This window comes from Rhinolophus ferrumequinum, chromosome 21 (assembly GCF_004115265.2).
Source record: "Rhinolophus ferrumequinum isolate MPI-CBG mRhiFer1 chromosome 21, mRhiFer1_v1.p, whole genome shotgun sequence".
In the NCBI taxonomy this organism is placed as follows: Eukaryota; Metazoa; Chordata; class Mammalia; order Chiroptera; family Rhinolophidae; genus Rhinolophus; species Rhinolophus ferrumequinum.
In genome coordinates, this window is record NC_046304.1 from 25,808,632 (window position 1) to 25,831,086 (window position 22,455).

Consider the following 22,455-nt stretch of genomic DNA (forward strand, 5'->3'; position numbering starts at 1 on the left):
TTGTGATGAAATTGGATTTATCCCTAGAATGCAAGGTTGGTTCAACACACAAAAATCAATAAATGTAATACACATTAACAGAATAAAGGATAAAAATCATATAATCATCTCAACAGATGCAGAAAAAGCATTTGACAAATTCAACACCATTTTATAACAAAAACTCTCAACAAATTAGGTATGGAAGGAATGTCTTTCAATATAATAAAGGTGATGTTGACAAGTCCAAAGATAAGATCATAGCTGATACTGAAGAGCTGAAAGCCCTTCCTCTATGATCAGGAACAGGACAAAGGTGCCCAATATCACCACTTCTTTTCAACAAAGTACTGAAAGTCCTAGCCAGAGCAATCAAAATTTAAAAAGTAATCAAAGGCATCCAAACCAGAAAGGAAGAAATAAAATTATCTGTTTGCAGATACTATGATCTTATGTGTATTGGAGAGGCTGTGGAAAAAAAAAAACCCTTATACACTGCTGGTGGGAATGTAAATTGATACAGCCACTATGGAAAACAGTATGGAGGTTCCTAAAAAAATTAAGAATAGAGCTACCATATGACCCAGCAATCTCTTCTTGGTATCTACCCAAAAATTTGAAAACATTTATTGGTAAACATATGTATATCTCTATGTTCACTGCAGCATTATTCATGGTAGCCAAGACATGGAAACAACCCAAGTGTCTTTCAATGGATGACTGAATATAGAAGATGTGGCACATATACACAACGGAATATTACTCAGCCATAAGAAAAGATGAAATAGTGCCATTTGTAACAACATGGGTGGATTCTAAGAATTTCATGCTAAGTAAAATAAGTCAGATGGAAAAGGACAAGAACCATATGATTTCACCCATATGCGGGACATAAAACACAACAGACGAACAAATAAACAAATAAAACCTCATTGACACAGACAACAGAATGGTGGTTACCAGAGGGGAAGAGACTGGGGGAGGTTGGAGAGGGTAAACGGGGTTAAATATATGGTAATGGAAGGAGAATAAACTTTGGGTGGTGAGCAAACAAATAGGCAGATGATATGTTAGAGAACTGTACACTTGAAACTTATATACCCTGTTTCACCGAAAATAAGTCTTAGCCAGACCATGAGCTCTAACACGTCTTTTGGAGCAAAAATTAATATAAGACTGGGTCTTATTTTCAGGGAAACACAGTAATCTTAGACCTTAAGTGTTGATACCACACACTTATTAACCAATATCACCCAGATAAATTGAATTTAAAAAATGAGCAGAGGACCTGAACAGACATTTATCTGAAGAAGACACACAAATAGCCAACGGGTAGAAGCAAAGGCGTTTAACATAACTAATCAACAGGGAAATGCAAATTAAAACCACAATGAGATATCAGCTTACACCTTTTAGATGGCAATTATAAAAAAGACAAGCGATAACAAGGATCTAGAGTAAAGGGAACCCTTGTACATTGTTGGTGGGAATGTAAATTGGTAGAGATATCATGGAAAACAGTATGGAGGTTCTTCAAAGAATTAAAAATAGAACTACCATATAATCCAGCAATCCCACATCTGGGTATATATCCAAAAGAAATAAAATCACTATCTTGAAGAGATGTGTGCACCCTGATGTTCACTGGAGGATTATTTACATAGCTAAGATATGGAAACAAACCAAGTGTCCATGAATGAATGAATAAAGAAAATGCAGTATGTAATATACAAGGTCAGACAATTAAGTTCGCGAACTCATCCTAGAAAAAGTGCTACAGACCTCATTGCTGAATATCACTATGGTCACCTTCAAAGTACTCCCCTTGGGAAGCTATGCACCAATGCCAGTGCCTAGTCCACCCTACAAAGCAATTTTGGGACTCTCTTTCTGAAATGCCATGAGAGATGTCATTGTATTACCCTTGAAGTCCTGAATGTCATCAAAATGCCTTCCTTTCAATATCTCCTTTATCTTCGGGTAAAGAAAGAGGTCATTGGGGGCCAGATCAGGTGAGTAGGGAGGGTGTTCCAGTACAGTTATTTGTTTACTAGCTAAAAACTCCCTTCACACACAGTGCCATGTGAGCTGGTGTATTGCCATGATGCAAGAGCCATGATTTGTTGGCGAAAAGTTCAGGTCGTCTAACTTTTTCATGCAGCGCCTTCAGCACTTCCAAATAGTAAACGTAGTTAACTGTTTGTCCAGTTGGTACAAATTCATAATGAATAATCCCTCTGATATCAAAAAAGGTTAGCAACATAATTGCAACAAGTTCGCAAACTTAATTGTCACACCTCGCATATACATATATAATAGAATATTACCATGGATGAACATGCAGAACATTATGCTAAGTGAAATAGCCTGACACTGAGAGAAATAGAACCATGATCTCGTTTATATGTGTAATTTAAAAATGTCAAACTCATTGAACTCGAGAGTAGAATGGTGGTTGGTAGCAGGAGATGGCAGGGGAGTTGGAAATGGGAGATGTTGGTCAAAGAGTACAAACTTTCAATTAGAAGATGAACAAGCTCTGGAAATCAAATGTACAGCATGGTAACTTGTGTCAATAATAATAATGTACTGTATACTCAAAATTTGCTAAGATAGTAGACCTTAAGTGTTGATACCACACACTGAAAAAACAGAAACCATGTTAGGTAATGGAGGTGTTAATTACTACCTGATTGTAGTTGTTTTACAACGTTTAAGTGTATCAAGTCATCATATTTTATACCTTAAATATCTACTTTTTTTTTTCAATTATACTTCAAAAAAACTGGGAGGAAAATAAAAAGAGGTCCAAATAATGCCGTGGTCAACTTTCCACTGGCCTTGATACTGATCTTGGAAAGCTGGACCTCTCACCTCCTGCTTAAAAACTTTTCATGGCCCCAAACCACGATAAATAACATTGAAATTAAAAACTGAAGAAAAAGTTTTGTTATCTAATATACAATGAGCTCATACATAATTAATAGCAAAATCTGAGCTATGAAAGAGAAAAGTGAGTAATGTCTGTGAGAAAACAAGTCATCAAAGATGAATGATAAATGGCTGGTAACCCACATGAAAAGATGCTTAACTTTAGTAGTAAACCAGGAAATGCAAATTTAACAATCTCATTGTTTTTATTTGTAGAATACTGACAAATATTTACCAAATGTGCTTATATTTTCCCACAAGAACAGACAGATAATATGTACAAGGATATTTATTGCATCTTTGTTTGTATTGACAATAGGAAACAGCCTAAATGCCCATCAGATGGAGCAATTAAACATACTACATTTATTCTGAGATAATTATTGGGTTATCAAATGAAAATAAATTTATGTTTTGACATGGAGATTTAGCCAAGATATATATGTATTTTAAGTAAAAACACATACACACACAACCATGTATCATTTTGGGAATAAGGACGACAATTTAGAGCAATACTAATTATAAACCAGCCTCCCAAAAGACTTAAACCAAACCCTGACATGAACCACAGGGAAGACAGAGTTTAAAAATTGTGTATTTTGAGCTTTTCTCAGATCTCCTCTAACAAATTGTTAAATTGTGCCCATACGCATTCAAGATGATCAGCTACTAATTGATCTGCCTACAAAAAACCAAAAATCAATATTCTTAAGCGAATAATAGAATCCAGAATTGCTATTAATATACCATCTATAATGTCCACTATACAATAAAAATTGTTAGAAAAATGTGATTCATAATCAAGGAAAAAAGTTAATAGAAAAAAATTAACAGTTAACTGGAACCAATCTAGAAAGGGCCGAGTTATTGGAATTAGCAAAGACTTTAAAGCAGCTGTTATAAATATATTTAAATAACTTTAAAACATATGGTTTAATGAATGAATTTTGGGGGATCTCAGCAGAGAAGTAGAAACTATAAAAAAGACCCAGATGAAAATTCTACACCTTAAAAATATAGTAACTGAAATAAAAATTCATTGGATGGCTTAACAGCAGATTGGAGAAGGCAGAAGAATTAGCTAGCAAATCTTAATATACAGATCAATAAAAGCAATGAAACACATCAATGGGACCAAATTAACTTCATACTCACCGAAGACACTGGTGTAAAAGAATCAAGCATATGAAAGCAGTCAGTAATGATCTAAGCAAATTTAAAAGTCAGGGTTGAAACAGTACTAATGCATTTGATATGATAGTACCTCAAAGCCTCCACTATTAAAGGATATCAAGAATCTCTCACTTTTCTGAGTGATTGAATCTACATTCATTTTCCTATCTAGATACTAACAACACAGAGAGACTGTGTTAAATTAAACTTCTATTTCTTTGTTGGAAAAGAAATAATAAATTCTGCTGTCTTGTCATCGAATTTGATATTATAATCATATTCCTTATCAAAGAGACTCAGAGTTACAGGGCATAAAACTACATTCCTATTAAAAGCAGTGTCACACAAAGGGTACCACATACCCAGCCTTCATCTGGTCTTCATAAAATTATATAGTCCCAAGAGTGAACTACTTTTATACGAGGTCAGAACGTATGGTATACACAATTCAGACCTATTCAAATTTATAAGTTAACGAGTTTTTTCCTGTAAAAAGTAAAATGCAAGTTCTGAGCAAAAGGAAATGAAGTATTATGATTTTAATTTTGTACACACTAATTGAATGAAAAAAGGGAGTAATATTTTAAGCAGCTCTCAAAATGCTAGAGTCAGGCATCCCTCAATAAAGCTTTAAAAAAGGAGCCTAAATGAAAAAGAATGCTGTAGAAATATTAAAAATATAATATTTGAAGTAGAAAATTGATATAATGAGAAGAAGAAATTTTTGGTAGCTTAAAGAAACACTCAAATTCAGTTCCATATTTATGGTTTTGGCTGTGTGCAAGGCATCTGTGATAGGCACTAGAAATACAAAAATGACTTAAAAATATTTTCAGCCTAGCAAGAGCTTACAAGGAACAGAAAAAAAATATGAGTACAAATAACCATGAAGTAAATATAAGTGTTAACTTTGATTACAGTATATAGAAGTAAGAGGAGTTGAAGAATGAAGACATGCTATGAATTTGGTGCAAGAGTAATGAGGGTCTTACATGGAAAGACAAAGGGAATGGAAAAGAGGCCCAGTTTGTGACACACTGTGGAGCTAAAGAACTTAAGTGACAAAGTAGATGTGGGACTTACTAAAGAGGGCTTATAAAAGTCAAAAATGACTCCAAAGTTTCCAGCCACCGAGAGAAGCAATCCAGTGATTCACCAAGAAAAGACACGAAGAGAGGTTTAAGGAAGAAGACAATTTGGGTTAATCTATGTAAAAGAAATAATTTATAAACCGAGAGCAGAAATTGACAAATCAGCTAGCTAAACAAAGTCAAAACTGGAAAAGTTAGGAACCAAAGATCTTATTAATAAATGATAATAATATCTATTGAGCTTCTATAATGCTCATGCACAGTGCAGTGCTTACTACATATTATTATCTCATTAAATCCTCACAAAAACCTTAAGAGGTAGATATTATTACTGCATTTTACAGATTAGAAAAATAAGGTTTAAAAGATTAAGTGGCATGTTGAACATCACCCAGCCTGTAAGGCGTAGAGCTGGAATTTAATCTGGGTCCGTTTCCAGAGCTTACTCTCTTAAGAAGGAAAATCTAGAGTCAAGACATTATATAGCTTCTCCGAGTGATCTTAAGTAAGTTCTATTATGGCTTACTTTTCACATTTGAAAATGGAATGAGTAAGGAAATCTAATTAAAATAAAATAAAAAATGGTTCTCGAATTCATTGACAGCAATTTATTCACCTATAGCAAACTGCTGGTAAAATCACAGAAATTGACTACAATTCCTAACAACTAGTTAAACCAATGAGAAACAGAATTGCTCCTTTCAGTGAGTCAGCTTTTAACGATCCCCTATGTAGTATTCCCTGGCAAGTATATCAAACAGTACATTTTTGTAGTACAAGCCTAACTAAAGGTATAAGAGTTATTTTCTGGGAAAAAATTTTGGATTTTGACGATAAGTTAACAACTTATAGTTCTAAAGAAGTTGTAGAACTACTCAAGAAAAAACAAAGTCTCCTCAATACAGTCTATATTATTATTAACCTTTTTACACAAAGGACATGCTTTAAGAGAGAAAAGAGAAAAGCGCATTTCTGACAAGTAGCTTCCAAATTGGTAGGCAAGAAATTTTATTTCATATCCCCTCACAAGAACCTGTCAAATTTCTAAATAAAAACTTTATAAACTAAAATATAAGGAAAATTAACTTTCCTTTAAGTATCACAGACTGTGCTTTTAAAAGTAATATAAATAGTAAATAATATTTTTAAAATATTGTAGAGAAAAAATACTTTAAAAATTCTATCCAACTGGGAAAAATATACATTTCCCACCTATCTCTGAAAATGTAACTAAGCAGTTTCTCTATACTCTTTAACAGTATTCCATCCCACCCTACCCCAAAATCTGGCATTTATTCTTTGTTAGATATAATAGCTTAAGGGTTTTCAAAATTTCCAACACCATATTCAAATACTTTATAATGATCATTCTGCCTATGACAACTGTTGCTCTAGAAAGTATTACAAATAAAATATTTAGAGACAATGTAGCAACTATTAGATTAAATAAACAAAATTATCTTTCCTTGATCTTTTCTTATTAAAATGAATTAATTTTTATATATGACTATATTATTTCCATTTCTTGTAAATTTTCAAATACTCTTTATAATCCAAATGGCTTTTAAAATACTGCCAATATTTTACCTAGAGAAATTATTTGAGGTGAGAAGAAAAATAAACGTTTGAAAGTAGATATATATAAAGGTTAACTTTGAAATATTTTTTAGTATTTAAAAATTTTTATTAAAGATTTTTTTAAAAATAATAAAAAATTATCTCTGGAGAAATATATTTAATTAGGGAAAGCAAAACTAAGGGTTTGGAAAAGGTAGGAAGCCAGTACACCTCTTTTTAATGACACCAGAATCTATTTCATTGTACACTTAGGAATTATCAAGCACAAAAATCAATGCCCAATTTAAAATGACACAAAGCATATGTGAAAAAGCCAGTTTCTCCTGCCAGCAAACAGCCTACATGTTAAGTAAACCAAAAGCTGGAAGGGATTAGTTGAAATGTCAAAAGACAACCTTTTACTTTTACCTGCTCATCCTTATACACACATTCTCATCCCTTAGGCATGCTTTCCAAACAAATAGTTTCAATGTGCAGCAGCAAAAGGCCCATGGCAAGCTCTGCCATCTTGTAACTGTCAAAGAGATTAGTCTTTGATCTATTTGGGAGGTCATGTCCACATTCACATTAGCTATACAGTTTAACAGTATTATACCTGTTGACCAATGCTTCTTTAATGCCTAATGAGACAGGCATTTTATATTATGGAAGTTAACTGTGAATGTTTTTTTCTAAGTTTTGACAGAAAGTAAACACCATAAACTGAGCTCAAGTGTGGTTTGGAAAAATGATCTTTTAGACCAGTTAACATTACTTTTCAAATATATTTTACAAGGCTTTCTCAAAATAGACAGCTATATTTAATTGTACACTCTGGAAGGAGTTTAAACCAATTGGTGCCCATCCCCAATAGACTGGTGTATGTATAGTTTTGGAGTGTGTGAACAGCAGAGAGACGGTAAATTATTTTATCAGAGGTTGCGAACTGAAGGCCCAAAGTTTGTTTTGTGTGGCCCTTACTGTAGCTTAAAACAATCTGAACTATTTGCCAGCCCTCAACTAGCTCACTCATTTAAACAATCTGTTTAAATAATCTGTCTCATTTAAATTAACTTCTGTAATGGCTTGAGTTTGCAACCCATTGCTTCAGATGCTGCATTAATTCATAAAACATTTTTTTTTCGTAACTGCAGTTCAAAGTTCACACAAAATGAAAAACACCCTCAAAATGGTAGATTCTAGACAACTGAAAATATTTCTGCATTAAAAGCTAACTTGATACAAGTAGAGATGAGATACTGAATAGCAAAGATAGACAATCAAGACTGAAGTGGTACTTAGGGAGTTACACAGAAATACCAATATAATATGCGGGCAGCAGTTATATGATTTTGATTTCCAATTTTATCATTACATAATACACTTGATACATATTTACAATAATACACTTGAGATCAAACAGTAATTTCCTGAAGTCCTCCAATGACTCGGTTTTACTGGGGCAGTGTTTAAGTAGTACACTACTGATAGCAGTAGTATATGTAAAATAACCAAAAACATTATGCTGTACATATCAACAAGAAATTTAAGTCACAATTTTGAACATTAGAATATTTTTTCAACCTAGTCAAACCCTTAAATAGCTCTGTTCAAGAGTAGTCTTTTATTAAGTAGCTTCTAAAGAAATAAATGGTATAATAAACATGAGGTGGGACTATAAATGCATCTCTTTACTACTTCCTCATTTGAAAGAAGGTGGAATCTATCCCAATTCATACAAATATGTATTATGGTTTCAGTAATAAATGTCTTCCTAAAAGCAATCAACATAGGCAGACCATATATGTATATCTATATATATATTCTTGTATGTAAGCTTTACCACAAAAGTTTAAGCCTCAAAATAAGACTAAGAACAAACAATCAGCTAAACTTAGTAATTAAAAATATTTAGAAAACTTTGCCTCAGAAAAATAAGCACATTTGTCTAGCAAACACTCAAGAAGAATAGTTTTATCTTTAGCCAAGATACAGGACCTAAAACATAAACATTTATAGCAAACCAAATCTGGAAGACAGAGACTGTGCATTAGAGGCGTTTACTGCTCCATATCATCACAGTGTAAACACTTTTATCAGGGTATCACAATATAAATTCCAATGGTTAGAGTTCCAAACTCAGCATAAGATCTTGTATGTGAAATAATTTAGCTAGATAAAAGGAATATAGCTGGTTTTATTTCATCTGGCATATTTTCAAGATTTCTGAAACACCAAGTTAACCAAATATAGTATATATATATTTTTTTAAATGGGGAACGATGGGTTTCTGCCAAGAGTTAAGAAGCCAGGCTCCCTTTTAGATTAAAAAAAAAAAAAAAAAAAAAAAAAAAAAGCACATTAGAAATGGTTTTCAATTGTTACGTACTTTCCTTGTTACGTTAGGAATTGACCATAATAATCTACCAAGATATACAAATTAAGACATAGTAAAGTAACAGACATAGTAGTAATAATGTAACTTATCTCACATATGCTTTAAGGCTGCTTTGGATAAGACACTTTTTGCAGAGAAATCTATATTAAACTTTGTGTCATAAATTGTCAGTGTTGAAAATAGCCTCAAAATTTCAAACATAAGAACAAAATATATTTCCCTTAAATCAGGAATCTCTAATTTTCAACATATTCAACCTCATCTGGTTATAATAATTTAACTACCATCCACAATAGTTTATTGGTAATTCAGTAACATTTAAACAACCGTAAATAAATGCTTAGATAATAATAATGCAGAAACAGCATTAGATCTTAGTTTTTTTAATCACGAAAATAGTTTGTCAAGATAAAAACACAGGAAAAAACTAGAAATTAGTATTTTTCTATTTAAAGGGAAAAAAGACAGTTAATACTTTAAGACATGCAAGAAACTTTAACTTTAATATGCTTATTCTGTAAAGCACTAAGTTAAAAAAATTTTTTGAAAATAGGCTTTGTGGCAATTTAGTTATGCTAGCCACACTAAAATATTGCCCAGGTCAACCTGAAAATGCTTACGTTATCAACTGCAGAAAATGCCATATATATACATATATATTTCCCCCCTGCAAGCCCGTTTTAAGGGAAGAAGGTGTAATGGGAAAAGCACATGGATTGGAGTCAGGGCTTTGACACTTATTAGTTGTTTGACCTTGGCCAAGTCACAGTACCCCCAATTTAGCTGCCTTTCTCCATTTCCTCCTCTGTAAATGAAAGAAAATTCCTGCCAACCGTAACTAATAGAGTTGGATGAAGAAATAAATGACAATGGGCCTGAAACAGTAAAGCATCGCATCACAGATTAGAGGCATGTGGGCTGGAGAGTCATTACTTATCCCTTATTTTTAAAACCCAGTGTAGGTTGGGGTGGACTTTGCATTTTCTCCTATTATACTGCTGCATGCATATGAAAAAAGCCAGTGGACTGACAGAGACAAGGTAGGCCATCTAGCCAATGGTGGCTGGCCATCTACCTCAGGCTGTTCACTTGAAATTAGGGTTTTCACACTTGGATCAACTCTCTATGAAGGTGCTTAACCTACACTACTCAAAATATAGACACATTATTTTAGGTGACTTACAAAAATAAGTTTCTTTGGCTTATGGAATGGCTACTTTTTCATCAAATATCAATGAAAATATGTACATTGGCAGAACGTATTAAGAACACTGTTCAGTTTTGAAACATACCTTTTTCTAAGTGACTTCTATAATTGATCTTAAATTTTCTGAGAAATTATAACTAACATTAGCACTCTTTAACATCCTTCATAATATTTTTTGATCATTTTGCAACCTAGGAGCTATATCTGAAGCAGAACTGTTATATATGTTAGTGGTGTAATCTACAGAATGAGTGCATCCTTGGTCCTAAATATTAGTCTAAATATTATTTCATTCATATATCTTACAATCTAGACCTTCCTTTGTTAAAGTCATGAGACTTTAACAAATGAGAGCCAAATAACTACGAATAAACCCTTCGAGCAATAACAGGCAACATAGTGAAATATTATCTTACGTAAGAAAGCAACATGAGGCTATAAATGCCTCATGGAACTGCAGGCTCTTCAAGAAATGGGCAGATATCAAGAGGCTTTGTTAAGGGGAATGAGTAGTGTTGCATTCAGTAAGTGACAGAGACCTGTGCCTACTCCTATATAACCCTGGAGGACGGCAAGATCTCTCACAGAAGAGGCTTGTGGATGCTAGAAGACGCAATACTAAGAACTGTGGCCTTGAGGGGGTTATATAACAGTTTAGTGGCAATGGCAGGCATACAAAGTAGAAGCTAATCCCAGTGAAGGGAAGCTCAAATTTACATGACTAAATACTATAACATTTAAAAATGAACATGAGCAAGAGAAAGTGTGCATGTAAAAAAAGATTACGTTGAGTATTAGAAAATACTGAAAATATATTTAAAACTTTAAAACTCTGTTTATCACCTCTACACCCAACAAATAGATTGATACTTTGCCATCTAGATTTTTACAAATACATTCAAACTTAACTTTCAAACATAAATACATGTGTGATTTTTAAAAAACATATTACTTTCTACCTTTACAGTATTACTGTTAGGAATGTTTGATTCAGAGCTTCGCAAATGTGCATGTGTGAATGTGGGAATAAAGGATATGGGATCATAACACTAAAGTCTCATACTTAGGAAGTAATGAAGACTTCTGGTTTCAGGAAGGCAAAAACAAAAACAAGACATTTCTTCCTTCCTTCCCTCTTAAAAACTGCCCCAAATTAAAAGACAAATGAGAAAGAGAAAACATAGTCACCATCTTCAATTAAACTAAGAGATATCTATAACCTCAAGAGCCAGTATATGAACATGAAAAGCATATGGACAAATGATAAATGACAAAGGGAGGTGAAACTTCAAACCGAAGTACCCACGGAGCTACTGATGGAAAATAAGCCAGTTAGGCCAGTAGGAGTCCAGAAAGGTTCAGGAAATAGATGCATGGGGAAACTGTTGAAGGATGTGTACTACAAAAATGAAACAGTAAACAAGAAGGAGAAGGAAGATCTGAGACCCAAGAAACTTGGGATTCAATACAGAAGATAGGTAAACTAAAATCCTAGGATAACAGCAAAGGGAAATCTCAGGATATTGGCAATTAACTGGGCTTAAAGAGCAACTTAGTGCTGACTGATGCAGAAAATCAGGAGACTCCAGAAAGGGACGTCTTGGGGAGCGGGGAGCACTGACCTATTATCTGACAGTTCTGATAGGAAAATTGAGAGGCACTGTACAGATTTTTAAAAGGGTGACAGAAGATTTAAAGATCTTTCAAAAAGAGAAAAAGGAGAGGGAGGTATTAATACCAAGAAAAATTTAAAAAATTCAAGAAAGGAAGGAAATCATTTGACTACAGTGAACAATATTTTCATAGTCATGTTCATGTGAATATTGGTTAAGGATTTAATAAAAACTTGTGATGTAACTATATGAGAGGATAAAAGAAGAGAAAGTAAAGTAAGTAAGCTAAATCCTTATTTCATGTAGGAAGTAAATAGTTAATATTTAAAACTGATTAAAGATAAAATATGGAGGTAAAAGTACCAGATGAAATAACTAAAAGAAGTAAAAGTCACTGCCTTTCAGGGGGGGGGGGGGTCCTGGGAGTGGGGTAGAAGCCAAGAACTGTTAATATAAGAAGCCATCTACTGTATTTAGTATAAATTAGGCTCTTAGTAAAAGCTTTATTGGACTTTTTTCAACTTGATAAAAATAATTTAAAAATAAATGCAGATTGCTAATTTTAATTCATGACATGCACTTGTATATCTTACTATAAAGCAATGGCGCTCAACCAGGAGATACTGGCAATGTCTGGAGACGTTTTTTTTGTTACCACAACTGGTGGGGGTTGAAGGGTTTGCTACTGGCATCTAAACATCCCACAGGACATCACTCACAACAAAGAATTATTCTGCCTAAAAAGTCATTAGTGCCAAGCTTGAAAAACCCTGCTATGAAGTAATTTTAAGCAACAAATCTGGAAATTTTGATGTGATAGGAAAATACACTATGAGTTGTGCAGCTTATTATACTCCCCGGCACATTGTGGCTATTTGTCCCACAGTTAGAAAGCATAAACTGAACTCATTCCCAAGGTATCAAACCTTTAATCTCCGTGAAAAACAAGAAAGACTGATATTGTAAACACTGAACAGTGATGTCTACTATGGCTTATGTTATCTGAGACAAGGTTTTATAGCTGGAAAAAAATCAAATCACTTGAAGTCCATCTGCATATCTGTACCCTGCAGGCTTTAGGGGGATCTAAGTAAATACATTAAAATCCACTAACAACCAAAATTCTTCTCTGAAGAAAAAAAAAAGTTATTTTCAGAGTAGTTAAAAAACAATTCCATCGCTTCCCTTGAATTGGTGCTGCTGATTATGCTCCGTGCCAGCAGAAATAGTTAAATGTCAATCAACCTTACAATCCCCAGGGTGATAATTTCACTTTTAAAGCCTTCCAAAGGGTTTAACTTGTAGCTATATTCAGACATGGCTTTTTTCCGAAGGAAATACAATGGCCTGATTATTAGGAGAAAAGAAAGAAAAAGGCTATCAGCCAAACTTGCTTAAAATTTTGTGATTTTTAAATGTTTCCTCCCCAGATCCCAAAATAATCCTTTAAGAAATGTGGAGAAAATGTTAATTTTTAAATTAAAGATACTTCAGCCATTCATCCATGTATTCTGTGTTTTTATGTTTGTTTGTTTTTCAGGAGGGATGGGAACCAAAGGGTTTGGTTATTCTCATTTTTCACTATCCAAGGAAAATCACAAATTGTCAACCTAGATGGCATACTTAGATTTAAGTTAGGCTTTAATTTGGAATTTCAAGATACACTTAGAACCTACTTTAACAATACTTTTATCTTTAAAAAAAAAAAGCTGGGAATAAAGGTTTAAGTAATTGAAGATAAACTCATTCTAGACCTTTAGAGGTGACAGGTTTTTCTTCCGTATCTGTGATCTGGCTAAGTGTTTCCAACAATTCCAACAGCTAGTTGCTGGACTCCTAAATGTTAGTTTAGTATTATGGCTCTTTAAGTTTATATACACAGCCGTTTCCCCTGGGTAACCACATGTTATTGTCCAGGCTAGGTCCAGGTGGGTTCCTGTATCAGACGATACAGTATAATAAGAACTCCATTACACTCTGACCTCATGCTCTATTTCTGGATCTAATTTCCCATAACTTAGAATAAATTCTTAAATACTTAAAGTGGCATACAGGGGCCTAAATGATTTGACTCCTTAATACCTTTCTCAGCCTTTATTCACATGCCATTCTCCCCAAATCACTTGCTACCTCAGCATCTTTCAATTCTTGGAAACTGCTATCCTCTTTTACATGTTAGGGTCTTGGCATATGCTGTTCTTTGTGCTGAGAATACTCTTATTCATTCTTTGCACCTACATACCTCCTAGCCTTCTTTCCTGTGTCAGCTTAGATATCACTTCGTCGGGAAGTCTTTCTTTACCTCCAAGACTAGGTCAGGATCCTCTTATACATTCTCATAGTTCCTGTGACTTTTTCTTAGAGTTTTCGTCGCAACTTTAAGTAATTGTTTCTTTATTACTTTAATGTCAATATTCCTCACTAGACTGTAAACTCCATGAGACAAGGGGCTATAATCTGTGTCACCAGTCTATTAAGTAATTGGTACTCTAGTCAGGTATTCAAAACATGGTTGTTTCATTATTCTGAATAGTCTTAATAATCTGAGTAGTCTTGTAATCTGGACTTTGATGAGGCCATTCCACCTTACCAAATGTTTGTACGCTTGAATCTCAATATAGACAAGATTCATGTTTCTGGCCCTACCAACTATTTTAGGCAAATCAGTCAAAGTAAATGGATATTTGGATAGAAAGCGAAAGGTGTTGCTCAGCTTCATTTTCCCTAAGCATCTGGACACCCAGATCCTATCCCATCAAAATATCCTGTTACATGTTCAAGTCTTTACTAAATTATAGATATCACTACTACAGAGATAGCATCTTGTTCGTTTCTTCATCTACTATATTTAGTGCAAATTAGGCTCTTAGTAAAAGTTTGTTAAGTGAATGCTAAAACACTCAAAATCAACACAATTATGAAAGTGGTTCAAAAGAAACATGTGAATCTACTCAAAATTATTAAGAAAGGCTTTGTTTCTGAAATCATGTTTGTTTTGATATACTAGAGCCCCTTACATTCCTGCCTTCATTCATCTACTCATGAATATTCACACTGCTGTCAAAACAACAAGAAAAGTGAAGGAACAACACTGCTCTCTTTAAAAAGAAATGTCAGATTTAAGAATTCTAATACTGCCATCATTTAATAATATTTTGACACTTGAAAGCACTGGTTTAATGTGCACTCTACCAATGCTGTTATCCTTTGGGATAAGCAAAGGATTACAGCCTTTTCCTGAGATTTCTAAAAATCCAAGAACGCATGAAGCCTATAAATTTATATGTGTTTGTTATAAAGTGAATAACTAATTTAAAAAAACCTAAAATAAATGCCTATATTTTTCTATCATGAAAGTAATTTTTCAAAACCGATTAAAATAATTCCCTCAAATATTTCAGTACCTTCAGAACTAAGTTACCTAAAAAAAGAATTCATAATGGTTATTATAAGCCAATACTAAGATAACTAATCAGATAACTATATGAATTTAAAACAATTTTTAGATGAAATCTATTTTGGTAACTCAACATAGTGTAACACTAAAGAAAAACAACATACAAATATAAATTTTATTATCTTAATAAATTATTTTAATCATTGTAAGTGCACTTCTGATATTGAATATTACCATAAAATTTTATTAACCCAATTATAAAAATCTAACATACCACTTGAACAGTTTTAAAGTATAAAACTTTTTAGCCACATGCCATAGTTTTATGAAGTTTTTCTCAGAGGAATAAAAGCACAATAATCTATGAAGGGGAATATTTCTATGTACTCCTAAACCATGCTAAGGAATACAAATAAAATGCACTTTTAAAATCTAAGTATTGTACTTTATAATGCCTCAGAAATGATGACCATGCTACCAATTTGAGAAGTGGATGCTTGAATTATAAAGCTGAAGGCTTTTGCAGTTTTTAGATCATACTAATTGGCTAAAGGATTTGCTTTAGATATCCATTAAAAGGGCAGCCTTGTTATACTGTGACTTAATTGCAATAAAAGAAAACAACTTTTCTTTTAGTTATATTTTTCCACCAGCACCTGATCATATAAAGGCCTTGGTTCACTCTTCTGCCCCTCAAATACTTTGGTTTAGTGCACGGAAAGCTCTCTTTTTTTAACTATTATACAATTAAGTTATGTCCTTATAGAATGATCAGAAGCATCTGGAAAAGGTAGAAGTGAAAAAAATCCTCACTGGGAAAGTCAGCTTAATGCTTGCCCTTCAAAGTGGCCCATTATCAACATTTCATAGTGGGTTTCTTTATTTTCAAGTCCCTGAGGTATGTGCAATAAATTATGACTTGAACTAAACAAGTCACACTTGGCTCCGAAATGAAATTTTCCTACCTCTACTTTCTAGTCCCCAAGGTGGGAAGAGGAAATCCTGGTCACAGCCAAAGAAGTCATATTTTTGGCTCTAACATACATTTTCCTGCTTCTCTAAAAACCAAACTCTGCAAAATTGAGACTACAAAAGTCTTAAGCTAGTATTTTAAACTGTATTTTAATTTTTACTTCCCTAATTTGTGCCTCAAATTGAAGAAAAAATTTTAGTATCATGAAATGAATGTCACTGCCCTCTTTTTCCCAGTCAAATCACTTTTCTGACTCAGACACCAATCTTAACCTTTTAAATATGAATTCAAATGAAACAGAGACAATAATGAAGAATTAGATTGTTTCATTTCCCTAAACTAGAATACTTAAGGTTTTCATTTATAAATAACTTCTACTTATTCTTGCATGATAGACTGAGTATTAACGTAAAACAAAACTATAAAGTCCTAATTTGTGGTCCAGTAATTTGAAGAACTGTGTTAGTTCTGGAAGAGCCATTTATGGAAATCATTTAGTTCATCATATCATATTACAGAATATGAGAATATGGCAGATAAATCCTAAAGTGAAAACCCTAAGGTGACTCCCAGTGAGTGGTGTCTTGTATAGTCCTCTTCCCTTGAGTGAGTGCAGAATCTGTGACTTGCCAATAGGATACAGCAAGGGTGATGGATAGTCACTCCCTTGCTTAGGTTATATTGTAAGGCGAAGGTGTGGGGAAGTTACTCCTGTGATTAACTTATATTCAATTTTGGCAGGCTGAATCTAGAGAGTACCTTGTTGGCCTTAAAGAAATAAACTGCAATGCTGTGAGAGGGTCTGCAAAAAAGGTCCTATGGCAAGAAACGCTGAGTAGCCTTTAGGAGTTAAGAGCAGCTCCTGGCTGAATCAGTCCTACCACCATAAGGAACTAAGTTCTGCCAACATCCTGAATGAGTTTGGAAAAAGACCCCAAGATCCAGATGAGAACACAGCCCAACCAACACCTTGACTGCAGCCTTGTGAACCTTTGAGGATAGGACCCAGCTAAGCCATGTCCAGAATCGTGACCCTGGAAACTGTGACATAAGAACTGAGTGTTGTTTTAAGCCAATTCGTTTATGGTCATTTGTAATACAGCAATAGTAAACTAAATTGAGAGACAGCCAGTATAATCAATATTATGTTCCACTTATTATGTTCTACCCTGTATTATACAGAGTGTAAAATGCTACTGGAATTAAACATTCCCTTCTACAACTCCTGTAACGATTTATGATTGTAACAAGGTACTGTATTTCCTCATTATAAGTCATATTAATGTTTACTTCTGTTCTTCTCATTATCATCTAATAATGATTACTACCATTATCATGCCTCAATTAAAGTGTCTAGGTATGATGATTTGTTGCTTTTTAACAATATCAAGTAAAATGAACAACAAAACCAAATATTATATTAATAACATATTAAATATAAATATATTAAATGTATACTTAACTTTTAATTTAATTAACATATTAAATATATTTAATACTTAAATATAATAAATATATTTAAATATAAGTATAGATATTTGAGACTTAAATAATAAATTTATATTTAATCATTAATTAAACCAACATTTATTAAACACTCACTATATTCCAAGGCAATATTTTAATTAAGAAATTGTCCAAACTTCAGGGTACACCAATTGACACATTATAAAAAGGATTTGTAAACATTTAAAATATAATATAATTAATATAATGAAGGCAATGTAGTATGTGCTTCAGGAAGTAATAAAAGACACTGGTAAAGATAAGTATGTAGGTAAATATAAAAGCTAGTATTTTTGGTTTGTAATTGCTCCTTTTTTCCTATATGATTTAAAGGGCAAATGCATAAAACAATTAATTATAATAATGAGCACATAATGTATGAAGATACAATCTATGACAATAACAATATAAAATGAGAGAAATAGAGATTATGGTATTACTTGTAATCCCTAAGTAATACTAAGGAAATAATAAATACACACAAAAAGAAAGAAGGGAATCAAAATAGTACACAACAAAAATCAACTAAATACAAAAGAAGGGCAATAATGAAGGAATTGAGAAATAAAAAGCACCTAAGACATGCAGGAAACAAATAGCTAAATTGTAGAAGTAAGTCCTTCCTTACTAGTAGTTACCTAAATGTAAATGGATTAAATTTTCCAATTTGAAAGGCAGAAATTGGCAGAATAAATTATAAAAACATGACACAACTAAGTGCTGTCTACAAGAATTTGAAGGAATAAGGAAGTCAGACCCTTATCTTACATCATATACATAAATTTATTCAAAATGGATCAAATATCTAAATTTAGGAGCTAAAACTATGAAACTCTTCGAAGAAAACATTAGGGGCCAATTTGTATGACCTTGAACTTGGCAGTGGTTTTCTAAATAAAACCAAAAGCAAGGACAACAAAAAAATAAGGTGAACTTCCTTAAAATTTTCAAAACTTTGTTTCTTTTATATCCCATAGAAGTGTACAAATATTTTCAATAACTTGTTTGATGACTTATGAATTTTAAGAAACCATTCATAATGATGCTCTGATTTATTTCAGATATTCAGATATTTCAGGTATTGACTGCTATATTCTTGTCATTTCAAAATGATAAAAGGCCTTCTTAATGATTAGAAAAATTGCACACCTACACTGTTAAAGCTTATAAACATCAGTCTTTTAAATGGATGCCTTAAAAAATATGGATGCCTTTAGTTATGAAAAAATGCCAGGACTCCTTTTTGAAGTCTTAATTCTAAATCCTTTGCCATGTGTTGTAGAAAATACCCATGACTACTCGATGCTCCTGACTTTGGACTTGGGCACATGACATGCTTTGGATAAAAGGTTAGTAGAACTGATATAAGTGGGTGTTTGAAAGTGCTTGTACAGTCAAGCCTGCTCTCTTGCATCTCTACCATTGCAATGATAACATGTTTTGGCTAGTCTGTTGGTCCACGAAGGATGAGATATACATGTAGAGCAGAGCTGACCCAGTTGAGCTCAACATACAATGCTCAAACCATAGCAGTGAATAAGCCCAGCTTAAATTAGCTGAGCTGCCAAGCCCAGCCTAGATCATCTACTGCTCAACCAAGTGTAATGAATGACTGTTGTTTTTAAGTTTTAGAATTGTCTGTTACACAGGAAGAACAGATCCAGACATATGGCAACAAAGAATACACTTCCCTTACATTTGGTTTTGCCAGTAAAGAATTTCTCTCTTTATCTGTCCCTTGTCCCTGCAACTTCGTCTACTCTTGGGTCTACTCTACTTGGCCCTTTCAGAAACCACTTGGGATACTTTAGAACCACCATCCTCCTCCCCACCCAGACCTCACTGAGTCTTCTGTTATCTTGTTGTTTTACACAAGAGCCATTGGGTTTCAGATAAGCAGAACTATGACAAGCAGGAACATTACTGAGGAATGTCAGAGCAGGCTTACCAGGTCTTTTTTTCCATGACTGGCTGAGTTCTGCCTGGGAAGAACATACCCTGAGGAAATAAAGCATCAAGAACCCAAGATCGGCATAATAACAATGCCCGAATCACAGTTGTTGGGAGTGAGGGTAACGAAAATAGAAGGTAAATCTAATTTTTTTCTTCACAAGTAACATTTTATTTAATTTTACGAATTTTCAAATAACATAATAAACACCTGTATTCTCACCATATTTTCTTGAAGCATGTTTTTTTTTTACTAAAACAAACAAGCAAACATAGAAAAAGTCCCTTTGGTAACCACTCTCAATATCATTCCTTTATCTTCTCCTCAGACATAATCACTATTACGAGTTTGATGTGAATCCTTTCGGGTCTTGTTACTTAGTATTTAGTACAACCTAATACTAGCCATAAAATTATCTTCTTTTTTAGCTCTCAAGACTCATATATAGGTCCAAAGAAGAGAGAGGATACAAGCAAAAATGGAAAGAGCTAGATTTAGGGATAAAAGAATCAGATTTAAGACCTTGGACAAACATGTCATAGAAAAAAGGGAAAAGGCATTCTTTCCACTTCAACAAAGCAGCATTAGTGCGATAATCTAGGCCAAAGTAAAATGGTAAGGCATTAAAAAGAGACAGTACCACTGCCACCAGCGGTGACTCAGCAGCACTCAGCTTCAGTGGACTGTAGCACTAATGCTGTTAATGGTGAACACGACAGTTGTCTTGAATGGATGTCAACTGTTCCCTCAGTAGCAGTCTGAGGCATATCGGCCATTTTAGAACAGGAGCCCCAGGCATGGTCACTCTCAATGTAGCAAAGGCGCCTGGAGAAAGGTAATGGAAGCCACCCAAGTTAGCGTAGGCTGAGAGGACTAGATACCCCTTGAGGATTTTCAGATATTTTGAGGAGGTGCAGAGGTTAGGGAAGAGTAGGAATTAACCAGAGATATACTGCTTATTACTGTTAATATTATATAAACTCAGTGTCTAGTAAAATATCAACAATAACAAAACCTTACATCTGGAAGTTTTAAAGGAGATAACCGATTGGGTAAAGAATTCCTGCTTTGCTATGAAACCCTAACAGGTTGTGCCCCAGGAAGAGGGATATGAATTATACTCAATGCAGTCAGCTCAGTGGTCAGAAAAACCTTAATTCTTGGGCTCAGATTGCTAGCATCTTCCAATGCCTGTAGGACGTAAAGGAAAATCCTCCCCGATGGAAGATAACACCACCTTAAGCTTCAAATTATTGCTACAAATAGTTTTTCAAATATAATGTTTAGCAAACAATCAGTGATAATGAAGCAAAACTCCTGTTTCTGGCCAAGACCAGAATAACTGGTTTAGGGATATCCCTCCTACTGTAAATAACTATAAAAGTGGACACAATAGATAAAGGGACTGCTTTCAGGGAGTAGACACCAGGCACCACAAGACTAAACTTGGAGATAAGAGAAATCCATTAGGTGAACTCCATGATTCTCAGCTCTCTTCCTGGGTATAATTTCCTGACAACAGCACAGAGCACTGAAGTACAAGCAGAATATGATGGTCCTGCTGAACTGAGGTGGAAGAGATCAGAATTTGGAGCAGCTAAAATCACTGCAATCTGCAGGGCAGGGCATGGCATTTGAGAGAAGGGAGCTAGCTAGGAAAAAGGCCCTAGAAAGGGGGGACCCATGTGAGTCTGTGGCTAAGAGCTTGATAAAATACAAATTGCTGGGCTCTACCTCCAGAGTGTCTGATTCAGTAGGTCTGGATGGAGCCTGAAAACAAGTATTTCTATTAAGTTCCTAGGTGATAACGATGCTCCTGACCTGGGACCACACTTTGAAAATCACTCTTGTTGAACAAAAGACAGCACAAGTTAAAAATAAAATAAACCAGTATCTACTAAACCTTTTTCACTCATTCTGAATCACCAAAGCATTACAATAAAATGTCTGAGAATACACGAAAAACATTTAATTGACACAAAATCAACAACTTCTATGATAAATAAAATTTCTTAAGGCTTTAAGGCCTACCTGCAGATCTTTCACATTGGGAAAAGGAATTCCTATTGTTATGACAGCACGGGCATTGTCATCTGAGAAATCCAGACCTTCACTCACTTTACCACGACAAACTGCTACCAGCAGGGCTCCATCTTAAGCACAAAAAAATAAACATTTTTAAAAGCACACCCAAAATTGACTAGTCTTGTCATTTTGAAGAGATCTGATTATTAAGTAATCATAGTAGCAAACTTAAAAGAATTCAAATAAAAAACTATTATGAGATAAAGCTTAAAAAATTCAATGTCTTTAAATAAACAAGGAAAATAAAATTAACATTTAAGTACAGTATGGTAGCAAACCAATTTACAAACTGTATCTCCCAGAAACTTACACAGTAAAACGACATCAGAGTAGTAACTTGCACATGAACTGAACACTTGGGACTCAACTGTTTTAAATTTAAAAACTTGAAATTGCAATCATTACTATTACCACCATCATGTAAAGTTCTCAGAATGATTTAAATAACAATTAATTTGTACTATATACCATACTGAATCAATATAACTCTTAATTTGTACTATATACCATATTGAATCAATATTATATTGAAGAGATTGTGAAACACAGAGAACGCTTAGGATATTGATAATTATGTTATAGTATCTTACC

The 22,455-nt window shown here is 33.8% G+C and overlaps 1 protein-coding gene across 4 annotated transcripts in view; it reads right to left on the minus strand.

The window, feature by feature from the left end:
- Positions 1 to 22,455, minus strand: part of BRIP1 (BRCA1 interacting helicase 1) — a 155,604-nt gene that overhangs the window by 17,229 nt on the left and 115,920 nt on the right. For 3 of the 4 annotated variants that reach the window (XM_033091770.1, XM_033091769.1, XM_033091771.1), the window contains exon 16: positions 21,811 to 21,932. The exons of the other annotated variant lie outside the window; for it this stretch is intronic. In XM_033091770.1, coding sequence (XP_032947661.1) covers positions 21,811 to 21,932 — 122 coding nt within the window. The remainder of the gene's footprint in view (positions 1 to 21,810; positions 21,933 to 22,455) is intronic. 4 annotated transcript variants of the gene reach the window in all.